Below are 21,807 nucleotides of genomic sequence, written 5' to 3'. Positions count from 1 at the left end.
ATCATGAGAGGGCATAGCAGGACCAAAATTATTGCCCTTAAAATGTTTTGGCTGTATTTAAAAATGCATTCAGCAATAACCTCAAATATGTAATGTCTCAAGAAAAATGTGCAACTTCTTCCAGGTTATTTTTTTTTCTATCCCAGGGGTTGGAAGGGATCTTTGGAGATCATGTGGTCCAACCCCCCGTTCCAGCAGGTTCCCTATGGCAGGTTGTACATAAAAGTGTCCCCAGGGCAGGTTTTTGAATATTTTGAAATGAATTTGGGGAACAAAGCTGCTAATTTGAGGTCTTACATTTTGATGATAGATAGATGTACTGATGCTATGGATACGGCTCAACTTGCTGTGTTTGTTAGTTAGAGGTGGTGGTAACAAATACAATGCCACTGAAGAAATGGCCATTAAAAGACACAACTTCATCTCTTGATTTGTACAAAGCAGTAAAACTACATGAAAGCAATGTTCTTTAACTTTTGTCGACATATCTGGTGTAGCTACAGGCACCTGGCAATGGTTGGTTAATAAAAACAAAACAAAACCTTATAAAATGAATAGAAAATGGTGCAGTTGCTACCAGCAACTCACTTTGATGAAATAGCACTGCACTGTACATCAAGAAGTGCTTGAATCATAGCCAGTCCTGGGAGTTCCTTGTAAGTGTGAATGCTGATAATGGTGACGTTTTTACATATCTGAAGGAAGGGGGCTAAATCAGGGTAAAATGTAAAAAAGACTTTATGAATTTCAGAACAAAACAAGTAGTTGATGGAATCAAAAGGAAAATTTATGCCAGAACTTGAAGGTGAAAAATGGCTCAGATTTAGCATTTTTGGAGGATTTGACAGCTCATTTAAATGTGCTGAACATGCATCTTCAAGGTGAAAATCAGATTACCGTGCTGTGTTTCAAACCACGACAGTGTTCAAAATGGAACTTAAATTATGGCAAGCTGAATTTATGGCAAGTTGGATGTGCTGTGATACACTGGCTAATTGCAGTCCTGTGAACAGGGAAAAATATGCAGTTGTACTTCCCTTTGTGAGAAAGGAATTTGAAAATAGGCTTCAAGATTGGTGATAGTTCTGGCAGTTATTTGGTTTCTTTTTACTGTTTTTAGTCAATGTTAAGAACATTACCTCCAAATTTGCAAATGGAATATATTGAGCTGCAATCAGATTCAACTTGAAGGAGAATTGTATCATGCCTCTTGAATTTGATGTGTTGCATTCTGGCTTGAGGTGGGCTGGTTTGACCTCCATGAGGTTGGAAGGAACTTGAAGTTGTTTTCAGTTGCTATGAACTTGGCATTCATTTTGGACTTGTTTGGCAAAGTATTCAGTCAGGGTTTTGCTGTTATTGTACAGTCCTTGCTATTGTGCTTGCCAGATGCATTTCTACATTTGGTCTTATTTAATTTATATTTATTTATTTGCTTATTCTGGGTGTAATCATTTTTAATAGTCTTTGGCAACAGTTAATTTTGAGAATGGAATGTTTCAGTATAGCTTTTCTGTGTTAATGTTTTATGGCATAGAAATTGAAATATTGGGAGGGGAATATTAAATTAGACAGGAGTGACTGATATAGATGATGAACTTCGCCCAGTGGGGTTTGATTAGTTCATTTTTCTCCTCACTGTAAGTTACACTAACTATTCACAGTTGTTTGTAGTGCTTATTTTAGAGTTATAACAGCTAGCAATTAGTTGGATTGCAAATAACCTTCATGCTTTATTCTGCTTTGGATAATAAAATGGTGTGTGGTCCTTATCACCAGGAGAAAATAAACAGGAGCCAGGGTAAAAGTGCAGAGGGATCAAGAATTTGGGGTTGACTTTATTTATTTATTTATTTTTAAACTCTTTTTTGCTCCTTTTATATTTTGGATACTTTCTTCGTTGGCAAAAGAGATGAGATGTTGAATTTCTTTGCTAGGAAGCAGTTTAAAAATGTTGTGGATGTTTGCCTTTTTCACTGAGGCCATACAGCAGAGTTCTATTACATGGATTTGAAATAGTGCTGTTTGTGTGAAGTGGATACTCATAGGGAAAATGTGTAGAGAACTGAAACACAGGGAAAAGGAGAACTATGGCTACATAGCAGTAGTGTGCAGGAAGAGCTCGGTCACTCACGGAGAGGCATTTTTGTGCTCATGTTCAAAAAAAAAAAGAAGTATGTATTTAATCAGTTTGTGGTGTTCTGTGCCATCCAGTGAAATTGAAGAATGCATTTTTAATGGGATGAAGGCACTAAAAGTTGAGCTTACTCATTAATAACAGAGTTCTCTTAAAATAAGCGTTCTCTTCTATGAAGCAGCACGATAGGAACTTTGCTTTATTGGGAAACAGATGTGTGTGTTCCTTCTTGTTAACAGGCTAGAGGTGTTTTGTAGTCTTCAAAGTTCAGATTTCTTTCCCCTGCACGTTTTGGGATTAAAAGCCTCTAATTTTTGTTACTCTAGATGGGGACCAGACAAGGGGGGATGGTTTTACACTGAAGGAAAGCAGGTTTAGATTAGGTGTCATAGGGAAGTTCTTCACTGACAGGATGGTGAGGTGATGGCACAGGCTGCCTGGAGAGGATGTGGATGCCCCATCCCTGGAGGTGTTTAAGGCCAGGTTGGATGGGGCTCTGGGCAATGCAGTGTAGTACTTAATCCAACACTTGGCAACCCCTCATGTGTTGAGGGGTTGGAACTTTATGATCCTTGAGGGCTCTTCCAACCCAAGGCATTATGTGATTCTATGAAAGTATTTTATTTCTTAATAGGCTAAAGTTTCAGTTAGCAGATGGGGTAAGTAGCTGAATTGACGGTTCCCTGTATACATTCAGTTTTGCTTTTTGAATGTCTGAACACCTAAAAATATATTTTTTTAGTACAGCTCAGCCCTGGGGAACAAGAGTCTTAATTAGGAATACTGTGTCAAAGTAATGAGCATCATGAAATTCTACTGAAAATTAAATACCAGTTTTTGAAGCTTCAACTGGTGAAGATATTGTAGTTCTTGTAGTTCCTGGGGAATTTTATAGCATAGCCATACCCTCCCTCAAATTTGTCTTCACTTTGAGGAAGTCTTTACACTTTTGTAGTCATCGATTCCTTGGCACTATAGATGACTCTGAAAGGTGTGGTTTGTCTTATATGACCATAGACTGGAAAATTGTGTGAAGAAATAGCACTTGCTCCTTGTATTATCTTTTCTTCCCTAAGCAGTTGTCATCTGCAAATAGCATTTTGTCTTGTATCCAGTTACCTTGGTTCAGGAGTTGGTCCTTAATAACCTGAGCTTAAATGCAGAGACATCTGGGACTGTGTCTTTGATGGCAAGGTTGTTAATTTGGCTGTAGGCCTTGAGCTTCTTTTGGAAAGTGTCTGTCTAGTCATTCAGATTCTTCTACTGTGAATGTCTGTTCTTGAAAGAACTTTAGTTAAATAATCAACATCAAATAATCATGGAGATGAATAATGTCATTGGGCTGCATTAAGGTGTGGAGAATGTAATAGCCTTTGTTAAATCAGTTTGTGCATCACTTAGCAATTAATGATATTCTGTTCTTCAAATGGGAATCCATACCTAATAATACTTTGGTTGAAGCATGTTTGTGTTAGGCTTTAAAATTGGCTTATGTTGGTTGTTGTAATCAAGTGCAGTTGTGCTCTGGAGGCTTTGCATGGTATGTGGAGTACTTAGCTGTGTGTGTATTAAATATGTAGCTAGAGGGTTTAAGAAATTATAATATGAGATACATTTGAAATAGAGGGTACAAAAAATGTAGCACTTTTTAAAAGCTTTCTAGTTCTGAGCATTTATCTGTCAAGAGTACAGGAGAGTAAATTCTAGCAATAGTTGCTTGACCCCACGTTTTGGTTGAAAATGAACAGTGTTTTAAAAGTCTACAAGAAAGCTAGCAGTTTGATTAAGGATAGGAGAAGAAAAATATACATATCCTATTTTAATCACAGTCAAATGCTGATAGGATCATAGTAAGCTGAATAAAAAACAGCATTTGTCCTCTTAGAGCATTTAAATATAAGTAATTCTGGCAGATGTCATTTTTCATAAAGGGAATTCCAGTGAGGCTAGGTGACAGATAAAGGCTCTTTATGTGTTATGGGGGTTTGCTTATTTTCTTGTATTAGTATTCCTGATGTTGCTGTATAATATATAGTCAAGCACTGTGTGGTGTGTAAATTGTTGGTGGTTTTGGGCTTCTTTGTTTAATTCTAGGAAGATGTGTGTGATAAATTCGGTACTAAGGTTGAAAAGTCGGTGTGTTCAAGGTTCAGGAAATGCCAGCAGTGGGCTTTCCTCTGCAGTTTTTATTTAAACCTCTGATCTGTGCATCCTTTTGCATCATGTAATTATATACTGCTTGTTTCCACAGTATCCCACTTGCACTGGGGAAAGTATGGAAGCTCATGGAAGCAGTCACGTGCTGCTGACAGCTGTGGTAGAAACACCCATGCGGAAACTACTGCTTAGATTTAGAAAGCAAAATTGAGGGTGCTGTAAGCAAGACTTGGGGCTCTTTGCCAAGTGAAAAAGCAACCTTTCATAGCATCCTGTTAAGTGATGGCCCTTCAGTCTGCAATTGGAAGTAGTGGTGGTTTGTGTTTTGTTGTCTTGGAGCACTGGCAAATCTCATACGAGGCTTTTCCCCTGACTTTTAAAATATAGTTTGAAAGGTCAGCCCATGTTGTTGTTGTCCAGCCCAAATTTATTATTCTTACAGTTTGGATACCTCAGCGTTGTTGTGAGTGCTTTTGATATAGACTGCAGCTGAAAGAGAACTGTTTATAGAAGATATTAGGGGACCTTTAAAATGCTACCTGCAAAGGAGCTGTGTACCATCATTTGTATAGCATCATTTGTTACTAACTTAGGTGGTGAATAACTAATTTCTCATGGTGAATGCACACAGCATTTTTGGGGGGAATGGCTTTACGCGGATTGCGAGCCTTTGGAAGAAGTAAATACTGTGTAATTATATCAGTATTCTCCCAACAGATGCCAAGTTGATGGTGCTTCAATATGCTCTCTGTATTCTGCCTAATGAAATAAATTTGTATGCCATACGACATCTGTTGGATAGTAGTGTCTGCAGCCTGTTGGCACTGCTTTTTCTGACTAGCCTGCCCTCCACAATTGCTTGAGTGCTTCACTTTGCCACCCATTCTGTTAATATCGTGGTTTTTTTCTTTTTGATATAAAAGATGATGTTAAAATATATATGAGAACAGAGAGCTACCCTTAAAATGTATATCAGAGCTGTAAAAGCACTTTTGCTGTCCTTTCTGCTTTTTTTTTTTTTTTTTTCCACATCCTCATGTGCTAAAGGCTTTTCAGGCTCTCTGCCAGGACTCCCCATCTGAAAGAAGTACTGTTAATGCACCAGAGAGGGATGGATGGCAGGAGTCTGTAAGAAGTGGTGTGATTGCTTAGATGGGGTTTGGTCTATCACAAAGTCTCAATGTTGTTCCCTTTTTTGCAGCTCACTTATTTGAGTAAAGGATCTGTGTGTCCAAGGACGAGGCTAATGACAGCTTTAGAAAGAGTTACACAGGGTAGCAATGCAGTTTTAGAACGAATGCAAACTGGCATAGAGGAGACTTTTGGGTGACAGGAGTGTAAGGGGCCAGGAGGGTCAGAGGAACTCAGTTGTTCATACTTGGGTATTGTGGAGAGTGACAGCAGCATGATGTATGCGTCTGATGTTCGGATTTTCATTTTAAAGGTTCATTCTCTTGTATTTGTAGGATCTGCAGCTAGAATATGGTCATGGTCCTCATGGTGGCTACTTCTTGGGTGCAAATAAGTGAGTAAGCAATGGCATTTTTTGTCTTATAATCCCTCGAGGCAGTTAGAAGGCTGTACATATATGTTTAAGTGCATCAGCTGTAAATTATTTAGTAAAATGTCATGCCTGTTCATGTCAGTTACAATTCCAAAGTAATTCTGTATTTCTATAGTAATAGTAGTTACAGTGATAAAGAATTACAGCTCTTTTCAGTGTTTGGGCTTTGTTGCTTGTACTGCCCCTTTGGCACTGTGAGTTGTAATCTTGGTCTGCTTGTTAACGGAACAGTAGTTGCCATGGAGTACGACTTTACCCCATTTTTAGCTACCTGTGCTCCTCCTTCCAGTTGCTCTGTGAACCCCTTGTTCATGTTACAGAGCACTGGGAATATTCAGTAAAATTTATCTTTTTCACAGGCCTTTAACTTCATAGGTTTAACGATTTTCTCATGTTAAGTGAAATAGATTTCAATGTAATTGTTCTTTTCTACCTAATTTCTTAACTTCCATCTATGTGTGCCAGAATTAGGATGCCTGGCTTCGCATTGCTAAATGAAATCATTTAAAAAGGCATAAAATCTAAGCATAGAGCATGCTATTTTACAAAATCTATTAGACTGTATAATCAGAATGCCATAATCTTCACTCATTTTGTTGCTTCCTATCCCTGTATTTTGCCTATTCCTCTGTTTCCAAAGTCACAAAAATGAAGTTCAGAATATTAGTAACAATAATATAGATTTGTTCCAGCAGTAGTTGAATCCTCGTGTCACTCCAGCTTTTCTTTATCGATACTGATTTTCTTAGGTAGCATGGTTGTCTTTTAAATTGGATCACGCTAAAACTGTCCTTGCTTTACATTACGCAGATGACAGTGAACACTGCATTTAATAGCATTGCATTAATAAAAGCAGATGGAAGTGTGTTGTGTAACTTTGAAAAATGCAGTTCTGTTTGTTTGCATGTACATGTTTGATTGATGTTCTGGAAGCCAGCTAAAATAACATGTTTGGGGTTAATTACTGTCAGAATCATAGGAGCATTTGACCTGGCTTTTGATAATTAAGTTTGTGTGCCATAATTAAACTGTCTTCTTATTCTTGTTTATGCTGAAGGAGTCTCTTAAAATCAGTTGAAGAAGAGCTGCATCAGCGGTAAATCTATTTTTCTTTCCTCTTGTGTGTTTCACTTATTTACTCTTTGATTTCTTAAGTCTGTCACAACTGGTTCTTGTTTGACCCTGTACGTGCTGAGAAGATATGGGAGAGGCTTAGTTGTCTGGATTGCAGCTGTGCTTTAAATGATAATGTAATAACAGATAATAGTTAACAAAAGGTAAAAGGGAATAAAAATCTGTGGAAGGGGTTGTAGCCCTTAGGCTCAGAATTTCACACAGTAGCCAAAGTCAGTTTATTAAAATTGACTCAGCTGTAATACTTTGTTCATTTTTGTAGGGGTCACGTGGCACATTTAGAAGATGACGATGATGATGCAGATGATGATGCTAAACAGTAAGTAACCTTTCCTTCTTGTAAAAAAGTGTGGGTGTGTCTGTGTGTGTTCAAAGCCTGATTTTTTTGATTGATGGAAACGAAGTTGAATTCAATTCAAGATACATGTTTAGCGTAGTTTTTAGATTACATCTCCAGAACTTTGCTTTTTGTGCCGATTAACTTGTGGTAAATTGGGGGCGGAAGGGAAATGCTGTTCCTCATTTGATACAGTTGTCCTTTTGTCTTCTGTATTTGAACAAAATCTCAGTATACTTCTGTTGAACCAGGTTGTTGTCTGACGCCTGTCCTGGTATCGTTAGAAACGATAACTGTATTAAAATGAAGCTCATAACAATACTTAAGCAGTACGTATAACCAGGACTGAGTTTATCCTGTGCAAATTCTCAGCCAAGAGTTTTCTGGGACAGAGGGAACAAGCTTATGTGACTGCAAAGGCAGTGTCAGTAGGTATGTGCTAAAATAATAATGCTTATATTAAATTCCACTGGTAGAAGTATTTTGGAACCTTTTCTGTTGACAGATGAAAACTGAAACAACTTAAAATGCACAGACAGTATGTGGAAATTTACATTCCTAAGTAAATCCAGTGTAAAGGCAGAAAAGAAAGTTGCCTTTGAGGCAGATTTCTTGCTTACTTTTCTGTTAATGGATAATTTTGAAAGCTGTTGTGTCATGCCAGTAACCTGTAAAACATGCGCTATATATCAATGGAATGTTTACTTTTCTGCAGAGAAGTAAACAACTATTTCTTTTCTTGAGTTGTTGTACTTGTTTCCTTGTAACAAAGGTGGGGCTTATTTCGCTTCAGTGAGTGTTAGGGACAGCCCTCTTCAGGACGGGTAAGGCTGCTGAGTAGTGTCTGGTGTCAGCTAGGTGACAGGGCATGAACCTTGCTTCGATTAATGATCAACTTCTTAAAACACAGGTATGTTTGCCATGTGATGCAAGTGACGTTTATAGAAGAAAAATGGTTTTTGGTTTTTAGCAGGCTTTACTCCTTGAGAAATTCTTTCTGTTTCATTAAGTTGTCTAAAGACATGATCATTTACGGTATGAGCTACCAAGCGTTATCATGAAGGGAAGAAACTGATAACGCTACTCACTGATCTGTTCACATGGTTTGATCTGAGAGAAGAATCTGCTTTGCTCATAGCTGCTAGGCCTTGGTTATGGTAAGTTAGGCTTCCTTCACTGTGGAAATAAACAGCCCTCTATAAGTCCATACTGATAGCTTTGCTCTAATCTTCACTGAAGGCTCTGGATATCTACACTGCTGCAAGCCAGTTTGAATTGGTTCTTCCATCTGTACTAATTTCTAGATGTTTTTTTGTATGTTTTTTGCTCTGCCTTCATTTTAATTTTGTTCTCTTTTCTAGCTCCGTTTGCATCTAGCATCATCTACTTCAGTAAAGGTTCAGGACGTGGAACCTCTTGGTTCTTACTGTCTTGACTTTCTTGCACTGATTGCTTTGTCCTTTCACAAGCTTTGTCAGAACTTTGACCTAAAGCTGATGTTCCTAAAAAAAAATTTTGATTCTTCCTCTTACTTCATCCCCAATACTCTTGCCCTGCAGCAAAGTAAGCCTCAGGTGCCTCGACCTTTGCATCAGAGATTTGCTCTTTTTTACCTGCTTGAGTCTGAAGCTGCTGTGGTGAGCTGGGACGTTATCTCAGTCTCTGGATAGATTTCTCTGGAGCTGAGATTCAGGGTTCTTGTTTGATTTGTATTCTGTGAGACGGAGCTGCAATCGAAGAGCATATGTGACATCAGTCGCTTCTTCCCTCAGATGCAGAATGCACACAATGAAGCAGCTGTCCCCCTGCCACTCCAAACTGATGCCACCGCATGACTCAAAACCGGGTGATTCATAGCAGCAGAGAATCCACAGACTTCAGAGAATAATATAAAATCATCTTTTCTTCATTTAAATCTTTTATATTTTATTTTTTGCACATGCAGTGAATTTGATGATGTTGGAACTTCTGCTAATGGAAGTTGGGAAGGCAGAAGTTACTGGGGCATTGCCCTGCATGACCAGTGGTGACAAAGTACACATCAACCTTGCTGTTGAAACCAGAGCATGCCGTCCTTTGTACAAACATCTGTCATACTTCTGCCTGAACACTGACTTTTTTTTTTTAACACTTAGCTGCCCAGTGATACCGATGGCTGTCTGAAATGCAGGGAACAATATGAGGGAAACTGTGAATGGAACATATGGAACTGTGGAACATAATTTTATTTAAAAAAAAGGCAGAGCAGCTGTGCAAGAATGTCAAGTTTTCCCAGACAAGTTTCTGATTTATTTAATGGAAATAATCCTCTGTTCCAAAAGAAACAGTACAGAGCAAGAATTTATGAAAACAACAAAATTTTAGGAAATAAAGAAAAATGCTGCATATTTTTTAAACCACAGAGCCATCAGGAATAATGCATCTGATACCTCAGCTTTCTTGTTTCGTGCTGATAGTTTGTACTGCTGAGCCAAGTTGTGAAGTTAAGAACTTGTCTTTCTCAGATTTCTATAGTGAAAAAGAAGGAAAAAAGTGCTAGCAGGTTAGCTGTACACTGCAGACTTTGCTTTCGTGTGTGAGGTTGTTCTGAAGAAGTTAGCAGTGAATTTCCCAAGTCATCAGTCATATTCAGCATTGTTCTACATACTTGCAAGTGGCTCTGTAGGAAACCTTACTTAATCCCTAAACCTTTCTCCTGTGAGCAGAGTAAATATAAGGCCTGCTTTGCATTTCCTTGCTTTCTTTTTTTTTCTTTGCATGAATGTGTCCATCTCCAATAAATCAGTTTGTTTCATTTTATGCTCTTGAGGTAGGATCTGTGATACTGGAGTTTTCTGTTGGTGCCTGTGGTGTGCAGAGCATAAGGGAAGTGTTTGGAGGCATTCAAGTATGATGTGATTATTTTGATAGAATAGCGCTGTTGATGAGTTAATGGTGTTTGTATAAAAGTTATTTGTGTAGAACTCCTTGAATTCTGTACCTAATTGAACAATGCAAAATGAGGTTCTAAGAGCTATACGGGACAGCAACCTGTCTTGTTTCTTTACAGTGCCACTATGAAACCTAAAGTGCCACCTCCTTTACCACCAAAGGTAAGTGAGGGCAACATTGTTATCCAGAAAGAAAAGGAATGCCTTTAAAATAAGTAACTGTAGAAATGTCTAAGTGACTATGCTGACAGTTCTCTCAGTTGATCTGTGACTTGGGGACTTTAATCAGGCTTTAAGTCAGTGTTACAATTACAGAGGTATTGACTCCTGTGTTTGCAGCCTGGCAGATTTGCAGCGGTTCTTGCACTGCTCAGTGAATGAGTGGTGATACTTAGAGGTACACATGAATGAAGTTTTACATGTGGCCTCTTGAAGAGTAACTGAATCTTCTCACACTGACATTATCCAAATACAAGCAAAACAAAATGCATATATTTATTTGTGAGATATTTGTATGCTTGCAAGGCAAAAACTGAAAGTGTGATTCATTGCTGACCTGTGCCATCTGTCTGCGTAATTGAGAAGGATTTTACAAACAGCGCAGCCAGAGTCTAAACAATGACCTGTTCTGTGATTCCCTTTCCTATTTCTGATTCCTTAAACAAAGCCTCGCCAGATCATTAAATATTTATTTTCTACTTTCTAGTTTGGTTAACTGTAGTCATGAACAGTGACGCTTCTGTATATTGAATTATCTTTTCATGCATAACTTGATTTGGAATTTGCCTGTTGTCAGTTGTAAGAGTTTTCTTTATTGCTATCAAATTTTTCCTAGCATGGATTTTTTTTTTTTAAATAAATTTTCATGGCAGAATCCTACTTTATAAATTTATTTGTGAGAACTGCTTTCTGAGAATTTCTCATTGGGATGCAGCATTTGTGCATTGAGTCTTTTTTCATGCTGCGTTTACTATTACTGTGTCTTTTCAGCCTAAATCCATCTTTATCCCCCAAGAAACTCATTCTTCTGAAAACGATAATCAAGGGACAATCAAGAGATGCCCAGCGTCAGACAGCCCAGCAAAGTCTGCATCTCACGTTCCACCGAGACCACCACCGCCGCGGTTACCTCCACAGAAATCTCATGTTTTAGGTGAGAGTGATGCCAAGAAGTGTACAGGTATTCCTTAAATAATCTGGTGTCATTATTTCTACATCTGTGTGATCCACACATTAGATGCTATTATTATAGATTATTATTAGATGCTGTATGTATATATGCTGTTATTATAGACTATTATTAGATGCTGTGCTAATTTTTTCCTATTTGTAGTGGATCCGATAAAACTAAGAAGCAATAAGGAAGCATGCTTAAACACATACAATCAAATGTGCCTTGCAGTGAAGCCATTGACAAGGACTGCTAGCTCTTCCTCTTTACATTTCTACTGCTGCAGTAGATGTGCTGAGAAATGCCTCATGGATTATTTAGAATCAATAATTGAATAGTTATCCTTAACCAGGCTGGTCTTTAGATTTTTAAATACATTTTTCCTGTTAACTATGACTGCATTTCTTTCTCTGCCCATATTGGCTTTGTTACACTAATAGCAAGAACATGGACTTTGATTATACCTGACATTAAGGATGGTTATGTGTGTGCATTTTGAAACGTGTTCTGGCATTAATTGAAACAAGACAGCCACAGATTTTACTCTTTGAATTGAAGGTAGAGGAACATATTCTTAAATGTGAATCTTTTTAGGTAATGGAGTCACTTCTGTACAATTAAATGGTGAAAGAGAGGGATCACCACATCAGCTGAATGAAGCTAGAGACACTAGTTTTTCAAGGAAAGAAAAGAAAGAAATACTGGTAGGTGTTAAGATGTCTAAATGTTCTTTTAATAGTGTCTTCACTGTCTTGCACATTTATAGCATACTTTTTAGAATAGTAATAATACTGAAAAACATTTTCTTTGCATGATACAAAGCACGTTACTGCCAGATCATACTAGTTGTAATACAGTTTAAGTGCATATTTAGCAGTTGTTAAAAACTAAAATAAGCACTGATATAGAAGATTTACTTATTTGTATCCAGGTATTTGAGAGAGGCACTGTAAGAGATACATAATATGTCATACTAAGCAATAGCTATGTAAGCAAATAGGGAAATTGAGGATTATGCTGCCACCTTATGGTTTGTTGGGGAATTCAAGTGATCCTAAAAAGGAGCAGCATCAGCACTGTTCCCAAGTGAGCTGTGCTCCTATCACAGTGTAAGCATACAGTGATTTTGTTGGTTGAGGTGAAAAAAGATGGCGAACTTAGATCTGAAGAGTCCAGATATTCAAACTGCTTGCCTGTTGGTGTCCAGAGCATCAGGTTTCAAGGCTTAGTAGTTTGGGTGCAGTGTCAAACTGGAGTCAGGTATGCTAATGTTAAGCTGTACTCATGGGGAAAATGCCGTTTTATACCATCTGATGCAGCTGTACTCTGATTAAAAGCAATAATCCTGCATTACTTTCTGTTCCAAGTGAGTTTCTCCCTTAAAGCAGCAAATGCCTCAAGGAGTGGCAGTAGAAGTGTGGGATAAAATAGAGTTGGAAGCCTGATCAGTTTTCGCTGTTTGAGGGGCCATTCTTGGCTTCTTCTAAGGATGAGCCTGGAGATGCAGTGCTTTTGCAAGAAGTAAACAAGAAATACAGGGTGGGAGCATAGTGAGCATTTTTGGTTTGTTTTAAAGAAGTGCCCATTGTGGTGGTAGTACTTTGGAAAGTGTGGTTTCCTGAACTGCTTGAGCTTGGCCTTTGAAATTGTATTTCTGAGGCTGATTGATTATTTATCAACCTGCTGTTAACAGCAGTGTAAATTTTATTTTGTATTTTTCTTTTTGATTTTGCAATAGTGTTGTAGAGAATAAGCATGTCCATGCATATGAGCACTTGTGAGTATAAATGTAATTTTTTTAACTTTTATTTTCTAGAAACCAATTAGTAATGGCCTTCCTCCCACACCTAAAGTACATGTGAGTATTACTGAGTCATGTAAATGCATGCTTATGGCAGAACGTGTTTTCTTAATAAAGCTGAGGAAGCATACTTTCTGAATTGCTCGTTGTATTTGAAATAACAGCAATAATAAAGAATAAAAATATCTCTTGGAAATGTTCATCTGTAAGTGTACGGAGTACAAAAGTCACACTTGATTTTGTGCTAAGTGAATTTTGAACGTCTTTTAGTTTGTTTCCATCATTAGAATGTAAATGAGAGTTCCGCGATCATAAATAAATTTCAAGTTCACTGAAGGTACTTGCTGATCAGTCTTTCCCTGTAGGATCTGAGGAGCTGATGCCTTTCAGGAATTGCAAATAGCACTAAGTTTCTACTGTGTAGCTGTAGATTTCAGAACTTCTGAATACTATATTCACGAATGGCTGAGGGCTGGAAATAATTTGTTACGGTCTTCTGTGTGCACCTTCGTAATCTAAAGCAGACTGGACTTTTGTTGTATGCAGGTTGCTTTGAAAGTGATGCCTCCTATTTATTCCAATGGAAACTTCAACAGCTACAGAGAGAGCATAACACTACTCAATAGAGCAAATACAAAACACTGCTTTTCAACATAGTCGCCATTGTTAGTTGTGCATTTACACCAACAGTGAGCAAGAGCCTGCATGCTGCACTTGTAAAATAAAGTCTGTACCAGTGGAGGTGACCCATTGTTGCCAAGGCTGAAATGGCACCACTCACCCCTCACTGCTCACATCCTCTGTTTGATCTCCATCAGTGCTGAGCAAGTGTAGATGATTGTTAGTGAGTGCCTTTTTTCTGCATGGAGGGATTCAGTTCCTCGCCTTTGTTCCATATACACTTCCATGTCAGACTTGCCCCCCTGATGCCATTCTGTCACACAGCAACAAAAAGTAACTAGACATTGGTGGGAAGGTTCAGCCTCTACTGCTGTACCAGCAGCATACACCTCTGATATTGGGATCCAGCATCTTAACATCAGAGGCATTATTTTGGAGCAGCCCTTGTAATGTTCTTGTGGACTTGTCACTGCGTTTCTGGTCAGACCTGCCATCAGAAAAGCTTGTGCCTCCCTCTTACTTGACTGTTTCTGCTATGACCTCTCTCATCCTTACGTTCTAGAGTGTGCATTCATGTAGTTGTCCTGGGAAACAAGTGGAGTATTGATGTGCTTAAAAGCTAAGGTTTTTTTGCTGCATTGCTCCTGAGCCAGATCAATTTTTCATCTTTAGATAAGAAAATAGAATTACTGCTAGGGCTGTACAAATGATTACTTTTTTCTTTTTTGCTTATGAAGCATTTTAGGGGAGTGGGAAGGGTTGAGGCAGAAGTCCTGCCTAGGCTACTTAGAATTGTCATCTCTTGCATAAATATGTAGGTTTGATCCAGAGCTCCATGTTCTTCATACACTTAGTATTGTATTTTGAGGTCAGTTCTGTTTTAATAAACTAAATTCCTAAGTGAATGTGTGACATAGGTGTGTGTACATGTAGTTGGTGGATGGTAGCAATTTGAAAGTACTCCTGGCATTAAGAAGAGCCCTGTTGTGATGGCAAAGAAGAAATAAGTTAAATTAGTAAATGGAGTGAGAAAAAAGGTAGAGAATATTACTTCACATTTTGAGCTGTTGTTTATGTTGAACTCTTAGTACAAGCTGCATGGACCTGCCATTGGAGAATGACTGCCAGCTACCAGTATAATAGAGCCAGAAAAGAGACTGAATTAGTAGAAACATTTCTGAAGCTGATCAAACGATTCCTTGTTACTGGTCTGCTCTCTGTATATTCTTGCATCTTTGTAGTATACTCATTCTGTGGTTCTGCAGGTCTTCAATGTGATTATTAACTCTTTCTCTCCTTTCCTCATCATAGACTTTTACATACAATTAGTTTTTTCTAACCATCCTGTTAAATAGTAGAGACTGATTTCTCACTTGTGCCCATCTACCGCCCATCCCCATCAGTTGCCAAATAATCGGTTGCAGATAAGTATGTTGCAGTATGTTCCTGCCCTCAAAAATAGCTGGGTCTTCTGGGGCTCTGTTTACAGTGGTATCTATGCACGGCTGTCTGTGACTGTGGAGACTTGGTTCAAATTTCTTAATAACCTGCTCTGGTCGTGTGTTTTTTCCCTGCTATTTTAGGTGGCTTGCAGCTCAGAGGAGACATCATATATCCTACCAGTGAGAGGATGCCTTGCCTCCTGAAATTCCTTCCAGGCTTAAATGCCTTTGTGGCAGCAGGCAGTCCAAGCTGCCTTTCTTCAGCCTTTTATTTTGTGTTTTTGTTTTCCCCTCCCCCCTAGCAACTCAGTTTAATATTTTGTTCTGTATGATTCTCAGCTGTATCCTTGGGATTTGTTTGATATTTGGAGATGATATCCTTAGGCTCTGTTTACCCGTCCAAAGCATTTGCAGCAGCATCTTGGCTCTGCAGGCTTCCCAGAGATCAGGGCTGAGAAAGGCCAGAGAAAAATAGTTGATTTCTTCTGATTTCAACCCCGTTTTCTTCAGCTGTCTTTATATTGCAGAGCTCAGCTAGGTCCTAGCAGTGAACACAGCCCTGCCTGCACTGTGCAGCAATTCTTTCCAGTGCTTGGAAGAGAGTCAAGGAGAATTGCATAGCTTGTTACAGGAGCGACAGAATGACTTTTCCTCCTTTTCTCCAGGAGATTACTGCCTCAGTTGTTATCTGAATTTTTAGAGTGTGCCTTCAGTGCACTGCGTGCTTGAGAGGCTTCCATGAACAGCTCAAAAGATCCCTGTATTGCTTTCATTCATATCCTGCCCTCCAAACTCCTTGCTGACAAGGGTTTGGGCAGCATGGGAGTTGTCAGTACTTTGAGATCACTCTGTGTCAGTATCTTCTCATTTTCCTGCCTCATTATCTATATCTTACCTCTTACTTATGCTTTTACATCTGTGGAAGGTTCACCTTATTGTCTAGCAAGCAGCCGACTCCCTACTTTCTTCTGAGACTTATCCAGTCATGCAGCAGTGCTGAAGTCTTTCCCCTTCTCCTTGTGCAGTGAGTCTTCAACATTTTGCTGATGCCATTAATGAATTTCGTTTTTCTCTTGTGGCAATCAATACAGACCAACCTGTAGTCTTCCTGATAGTGATGTGACACACAGAGATGTTTAAAACACAGAGTTCGTATCTGCTCATATTTGGAACAGGAATGCTTATGAGTGGCTCTTGTTTGCCTACGTGAATGATAGCATTTCACTTTGCTGATTGTACTTCATCAGTTCTTTTCATCTACAGTACTACTGATCCGCTCTGTTTTGTAACAGATTAGTATGGGCAATTATAAGTGTTGGAGTATGTGCTGGAACAGTAATTTTAGAGCTACTTCACAAATGCTGTTTGTGGCATATTTGTTCAGAAAGGTCTTTAATCCAGAACGTAACGCTTTAAAAGCCAAATAGACAGTAGAATAAACTCAACCATGTTCATTTGCTGCTGTGTTGCTTAGATGAGATTATTCTCCACCAGACAAATGAGTCTACTCTTAACTTGTTACTACTTTTAAGTCAAAATAATTTCATTGAAAATGCCATGTTTTATTTTTATTTTACATGTACATGTATATAATTTTTTTTCACAGATGGGCGCTTGCTTTTCAAAGGTTTTCAATGGCTGTCCATTAAAAATTCATTGTGCAACATCGTGGATAAATCCAGATACAAGAGGTAATGTATTGCATATCTTTTGCCCATTTTTTGTACTCTCCTAGGATTATTAGAAGTGTTTAGATGAGCAAGACTACTCTCCTTAAGATATCTTTTAATATTTAAGTAGGCAGAAGTTCTTGCTTCTCTGTCATTCTCTTGATGTATGTATTTTTTTTTTCCCCTACATCTTCCTGGTTGTACAAGCTCGAGCATCTCTTCATTTTTACATGTGTTTTATTAGTTTATTAAATAGCTTGACAAAAGTGAAAACTGGTAGCAATGAACTCATATTACCTTCAGTTTCATTTTTAGATTATAGGCTGTTTAGACAGATGCTGCTGAACCACTTAGCAAGAAAATATTTAGTTTTCATAGAAACTGAAAGAAAGTCGGTCTTTGCAGCTGACATCTTCTCAATATGAGATCTTTGACTGTCCAGATGCAAACAAGACCATTAATTAACTTCAGCCGCAATCACAGTAAACAGGTGAATCATACTTGAAGTGAGGCGTATATGAAGTACTGAAAAAGCCTTCCAGTCAATACTGCTGTTGATGTACTCCAAAAAAAAAAAAACAAAAACAAAAAACCAAACAAACACAGATGTGTCTAATATATATGGAAATGTTTAAGTCAGAAATCTGTATATGTGGTTTCTTGCTTATGGTTGTGTCACTGTTGCTTTTTCTTCCTAGTTAGACAAAAACAAACAAACAAAAAACACAACTATTTTCATAAAGTCTTAGAACAGCTGCATCCATAAATACATAAGCTTCCTTGGAAGATTAATTTTCTGTTCTTTGAACATCATAACTATTATAGGTTGTTCTGTTTTCCTGTATGTAATTGCTTTAGGTCTGTTTTTGACAAAGGATTTGCAAAGAGGGATCTTACTTAAAAGAAAAACAGCAACAGAGTAACACCCTCCTTCCTTAAGTCAAAATTGCTGGACTTGTTCTTGTTTGTGTTTGCAGATCAGTACTTGATATTTGGTGCAGAAGAAGGTATTTACACACTGAACCTCAATGAACTTCATGAAACATCAATGGAGCAGGTATGTGTGTTTTGGTATCTTTATAAAGACAGTAACAGCCAAAACCACCATCTGACACTTTGTAGCCACTGGTTAACCTGGTGTGATGCTTCTAAGAATCCTCTTCACTGTAGCTATGCAGACACTAATTATACTGAGTTTTACCTTAGTGTTTACTACTGAGCATATGTTGCAATCATGTATAATGGTTTTTTTCCTAAGTTGAACCATTCTTAAGTAGGAGGTCTGCACATATTAATACATTGAATTTCACCTTAGTGCATTATCTTGGAGTTCAGTGATTAGTTCAGTGGCGTCAAATTTCCCTGATCCAGTTGGTTTGAAAGTTTGTTTTCCTTGAAGTTGTATTACAAAGTAGACTGTTTAAGAAGGTGGTGTTTTGGCTACAGGGAAGCCAGATCTTTATATACTAGATTCCATTCTTTCAGTCTTAAAAGCACTTTTGCTGATGAGACTCAAATTAATTGAACCCCCATTTTTAAATTGTTTTTGCAAATCTGATAAATAGTGATTTTTTTTATTTTTTTTTTTTGGTGGGGTCACCAGGGAGGGGAAATGCCAATGGCAGGCTTTTCTGTGTGGTGACTTCTTCAGCTCTTCGGTTAATTTCTAAGAGACTTATTTTCTTTCCTGCCTCCCTAACATAGGGAGCTATGCATCTGCCATCGAGATGGAGGAATTTGCAAGGACAGCCTTCACACTGTAAGCTGGAGGCACTGGTGTTTGTTCATCTTCCAGGGTCCAGACTTTGCAGAGGTGTCTATTGTGTAGGGAAGAAGGCCTAGATAGCTTGCACTGAGCTCCATGTAACCCATAATCATTCAGGTGCTTGAGTTAACTTAGTTCAGGTACCTCGCTGTTGCTGAAGTTGTTAAATATACCCTGAGAAATACCACTAATAGAGTAATCCCTGCAGGCTGAACAGACCTACAGAAGTTTTTGAAAGATGGCAAGGAAAATAGGTACACTGGAATTTATCCTCTCATATCTATCTTTGTTTTCTTTAAGTGCCGTGTTCTATATTTCATTGTCAAATGAGACTTTAAGGAAGCATTTTTATAAGTACTTAAACACAAAGAGGTGTTGATCAAAACAGCCAGCTGTGTGTAAATGGAGGAATGTGTGACAACGCAATCAGAGTATTTCAAGTATTGCTGTTTTTCTCTCTAATCCTGTGATTCAAACACTCTAAGGTCACAGTGTGCTTATGCAACTGTGGAAAAACCTGCAAATTAAATTTGGATGTATCCAGACTGTTAGGTTATTAGCATAGGTTTAGGTTCTTTATAGCATGTTCAGGCTATGAAAAGACTTTAGGAACAGAACTGTGTCCTCTGTGATACCATTTCTAACATAGAATCATAGAATGGTTCAGGTTGGAGTGGACCTTAGATTATCTAGTTTCAACTTGCCACCACCCAGCTCAGCCTGGCCTGGGGTTCCTCCAGGGATGGGGCACTATGTGCCAGGGCCTCACTGCCCTCTGAGTGAAGAATTTCATCTTAACATCTAACCGACATCTCATTATTTGTGATGACAGTCAAAAAGGTTTCAACTCAAACAGTATTTTTGAATTCTCTTTCACTTCATTATTTACTCTCTAGGTCTAGACAAATTATTATTCTTGGTTATTTTCTACTTTGTTTCATTCCACTGATAGACAAAGCAGAAATAGTACACGTTTCCAGAAGGTAGCACAACTTCAAGATGATATTTAACTTTCCTGCAGATAAAACTTTCAGTTAATTTGCAGATCTCCTCAAATTTGTGTTGTCGTTGTTGTGATAAAGAGTAAAGGAAATGGCCTGCAAGATGGTCTCTCTAACCCAGTGGTCTGTTTCCAGCAGTGGCAGGAGGAAATGCTTATGAGGTCTGCTACTGCCTGATGGCCACTCCCCTCAGGCTCCTCTATGGTCATTGAATTAGACTTGTTGGAGGGTACATCTCTGCCTGTTTGCCTTTGTATCCATTTATAGGCCTGTTGGACATGCTGATACTGTCTGTTTCCATGATCACTTGTGGCAAGAAGCTCCAGGAGTTATATGAGAGGGGGAAAAAGTATTTTTAATTTTTCTTTTTTCTTAGAGGATGTTTTGATAATTGCAGGCCCTTCTTTCCAATAATTGTCTGGTAATTTGATTAATAGCAGTTCTGCCTTGACCATTTGTTGCATTCCTTGATTGCTTAAGAGAGATGTGTAATCACATGAAGATTAAAAAGTCATTTGAAGTGCCAGATTTAATTATTTTAAGATATTTGGAATACTACGGGCTTTAGAATAGTGTTGGTTTTTTACCACAGTTTTGTTGTTATGTGTTTCTTCCCTGAAGGAGAAAGGCTGGTGGTGATTAAAATTTCTGGGGAAAAAATGGTTCGATATTTATAATGATGCTTTGCAGGCTAATAGTAGTATACATGAAGATGTGGGTATAAAATGTTCCAGTTGTCTACATGTTAATGTGTATGTTAAATATAATGTGTATGCCTAAGGTATACTTAACTCTGGAATCCAGGTAAATATTAATTGTCTCAATCTAATTCTGTTGCAAAGAGCAAGTCAGTATTCGTTTTGTCCTGTTGTCTATGAAGACATTGATTAATCAATGTAACGTGTTTATATTTTGTTTATGATGAACTAAATGTTTGGTTTTCTTCCCTTTATTAGCTATTCCCTCGAAGGTGTACGTGGTTATATGTCATGAACAATTGCTTATTATCAATATCTGGTAAGTTACTCTAACACCTCTGAGTGGTAGTGCAGGTATACGTTTGTTTTCGTATTTGAAGTGTTTTTTTCTAATTTCCAGGTAAAGCTTCTCAGCTATATTCCCATAATCTGCCAGGACTCTTTGATTATGCAAGGCAAATGCAAAAGCTGCCTGTTGCTATTCCAGCACATAAACTCCCTGACCGAATACTTCCCAGGTAAGTTCACCTCATCAGATAACATCAGAACATCCTGATTCTAAGAATTCGGGGTATGGTTGTGAAAGTCAGGGAATCCCAAACAATTTGGAGCTCTGTTCACGCATTTCCATAAGTAACTCATGTGGGCATTAATCAGAATGTAGACCTCTTGTATCTACATGAATTGAGATGTGAATATATTTTTAATAAAGAAATGGGGTTTGGTACATTTCATCTTGTTGCTGTGAAGCCTCTAGTTTCTGGGCACAGCTCTTGGAAGCTATCTTAGAAGTATGGCAAGCTGTGATCGTACCTGTGAAACAAAGTCTTGGGTTAGTGTTGTACCTGTTGTGTTTCAGGCAGGCAGAAACAATGATCTTAAATTGATTACTTGTAAGTGTTCTTGGCACTTGTTTTCCATTCTATCAAAAAAAAAAAAAAAAAAAGTAAAAAAAAGTTAAATGGATTTCCCCAACTTATCGTCGGGGAGGTTATCAAGGTCAACCTTACTGCAGAAGGAATGGGCTGTTGGGCTGTTCTGAAAGCTGGGCAAAATTGAACTGGAATACAGATTTCTCTCACATCACTGGCAAGTCTTTTCTTGCAGGCCAGAGTGGAAGGTATTACAAGAAAATTTTTGTCCCCAGATGCTTAGAGTGCATCATGCATACAGTCCCTCCAGCATTATTTACTAGCAAGAGCATGCAAAATCCCATAGACTGGATGCAGTGCTGGCTACCAAACAAGCCTTCAGAGCTCATTCAAATCAAGGATGGTAACACTAATCTAGTTTGCAAAGCAACTTGACTCTTAAAGGGCATAGTGAATCATTGGATTTTCTCATTTGACATGCTTTTTTGTTAGGAATCTGTTTCATAG

At 38.2% G+C, this 21,807-nt stretch overlaps 1 protein-coding gene across 19 annotated transcripts in view; it reads left to right on the top strand.

Annotated features, from left to right (window-relative positions):
• MAP4K3 (mitogen-activated protein kinase kinase kinase kinase 3) overlaps positions 1 to 21,807 on the top strand; it is a 71,440-nt gene that overhangs the window by 35,864 nt on the left and 13,769 nt on the right. For 6 of the 19 annotated variants that reach the window (XM_085542885.1, XM_085542884.1, XM_015856986.2 and 3 more), the window contains 11 exons: positions 5,761 to 5,819; positions 6,916 to 6,954; positions 7,255 to 7,311; positions 10,379 to 10,421; positions 11,250 to 11,412; positions 12,025 to 12,134; positions 13,247 to 13,288; positions 16,901 to 16,985; positions 17,942 to 18,021; positions 20,687 to 20,747; positions 20,829 to 20,946. In XM_085542885.1, the coding sequence (XP_085399011.1) occupies positions 5,761 to 5,819; positions 6,916 to 6,954; positions 7,255 to 7,311; positions 10,379 to 10,421; positions 11,250 to 11,412; positions 12,025 to 12,134; positions 13,247 to 13,288; positions 16,901 to 16,985; positions 17,942 to 18,021; positions 20,687 to 20,747; positions 20,829 to 20,946 (857 nt within the window). Of the gene's footprint in view, positions 1 to 5,760; positions 5,820 to 6,915; positions 6,955 to 7,254; positions 7,312 to 10,378; positions 10,422 to 11,249; positions 11,440 to 12,024; positions 12,135 to 13,246; positions 13,289 to 16,900; positions 16,986 to 17,941; positions 18,022 to 20,686; positions 20,748 to 20,828; positions 20,947 to 21,807 lie in introns of all 19 variants that reach the window. The other 13 variants (XM_085542874.1, XM_085542876.1, XM_085542871.1 and 10 more) reach the window with 6 other exon arrangements.

The sequence above is a fragment of the Coturnix japonica genome, chromosome 3, assembly GCF_054131305.1.
Source record: "Coturnix japonica strain WE chromosome 3, WE-NBRP24, whole genome shotgun sequence".
Classification (NCBI taxonomy): Eukaryota; Metazoa; Chordata; class Aves; order Galliformes; family Phasianidae; genus Coturnix; species Coturnix japonica.
This window is presented reverse-complemented; position numbering and strand designations above follow the sequence as displayed.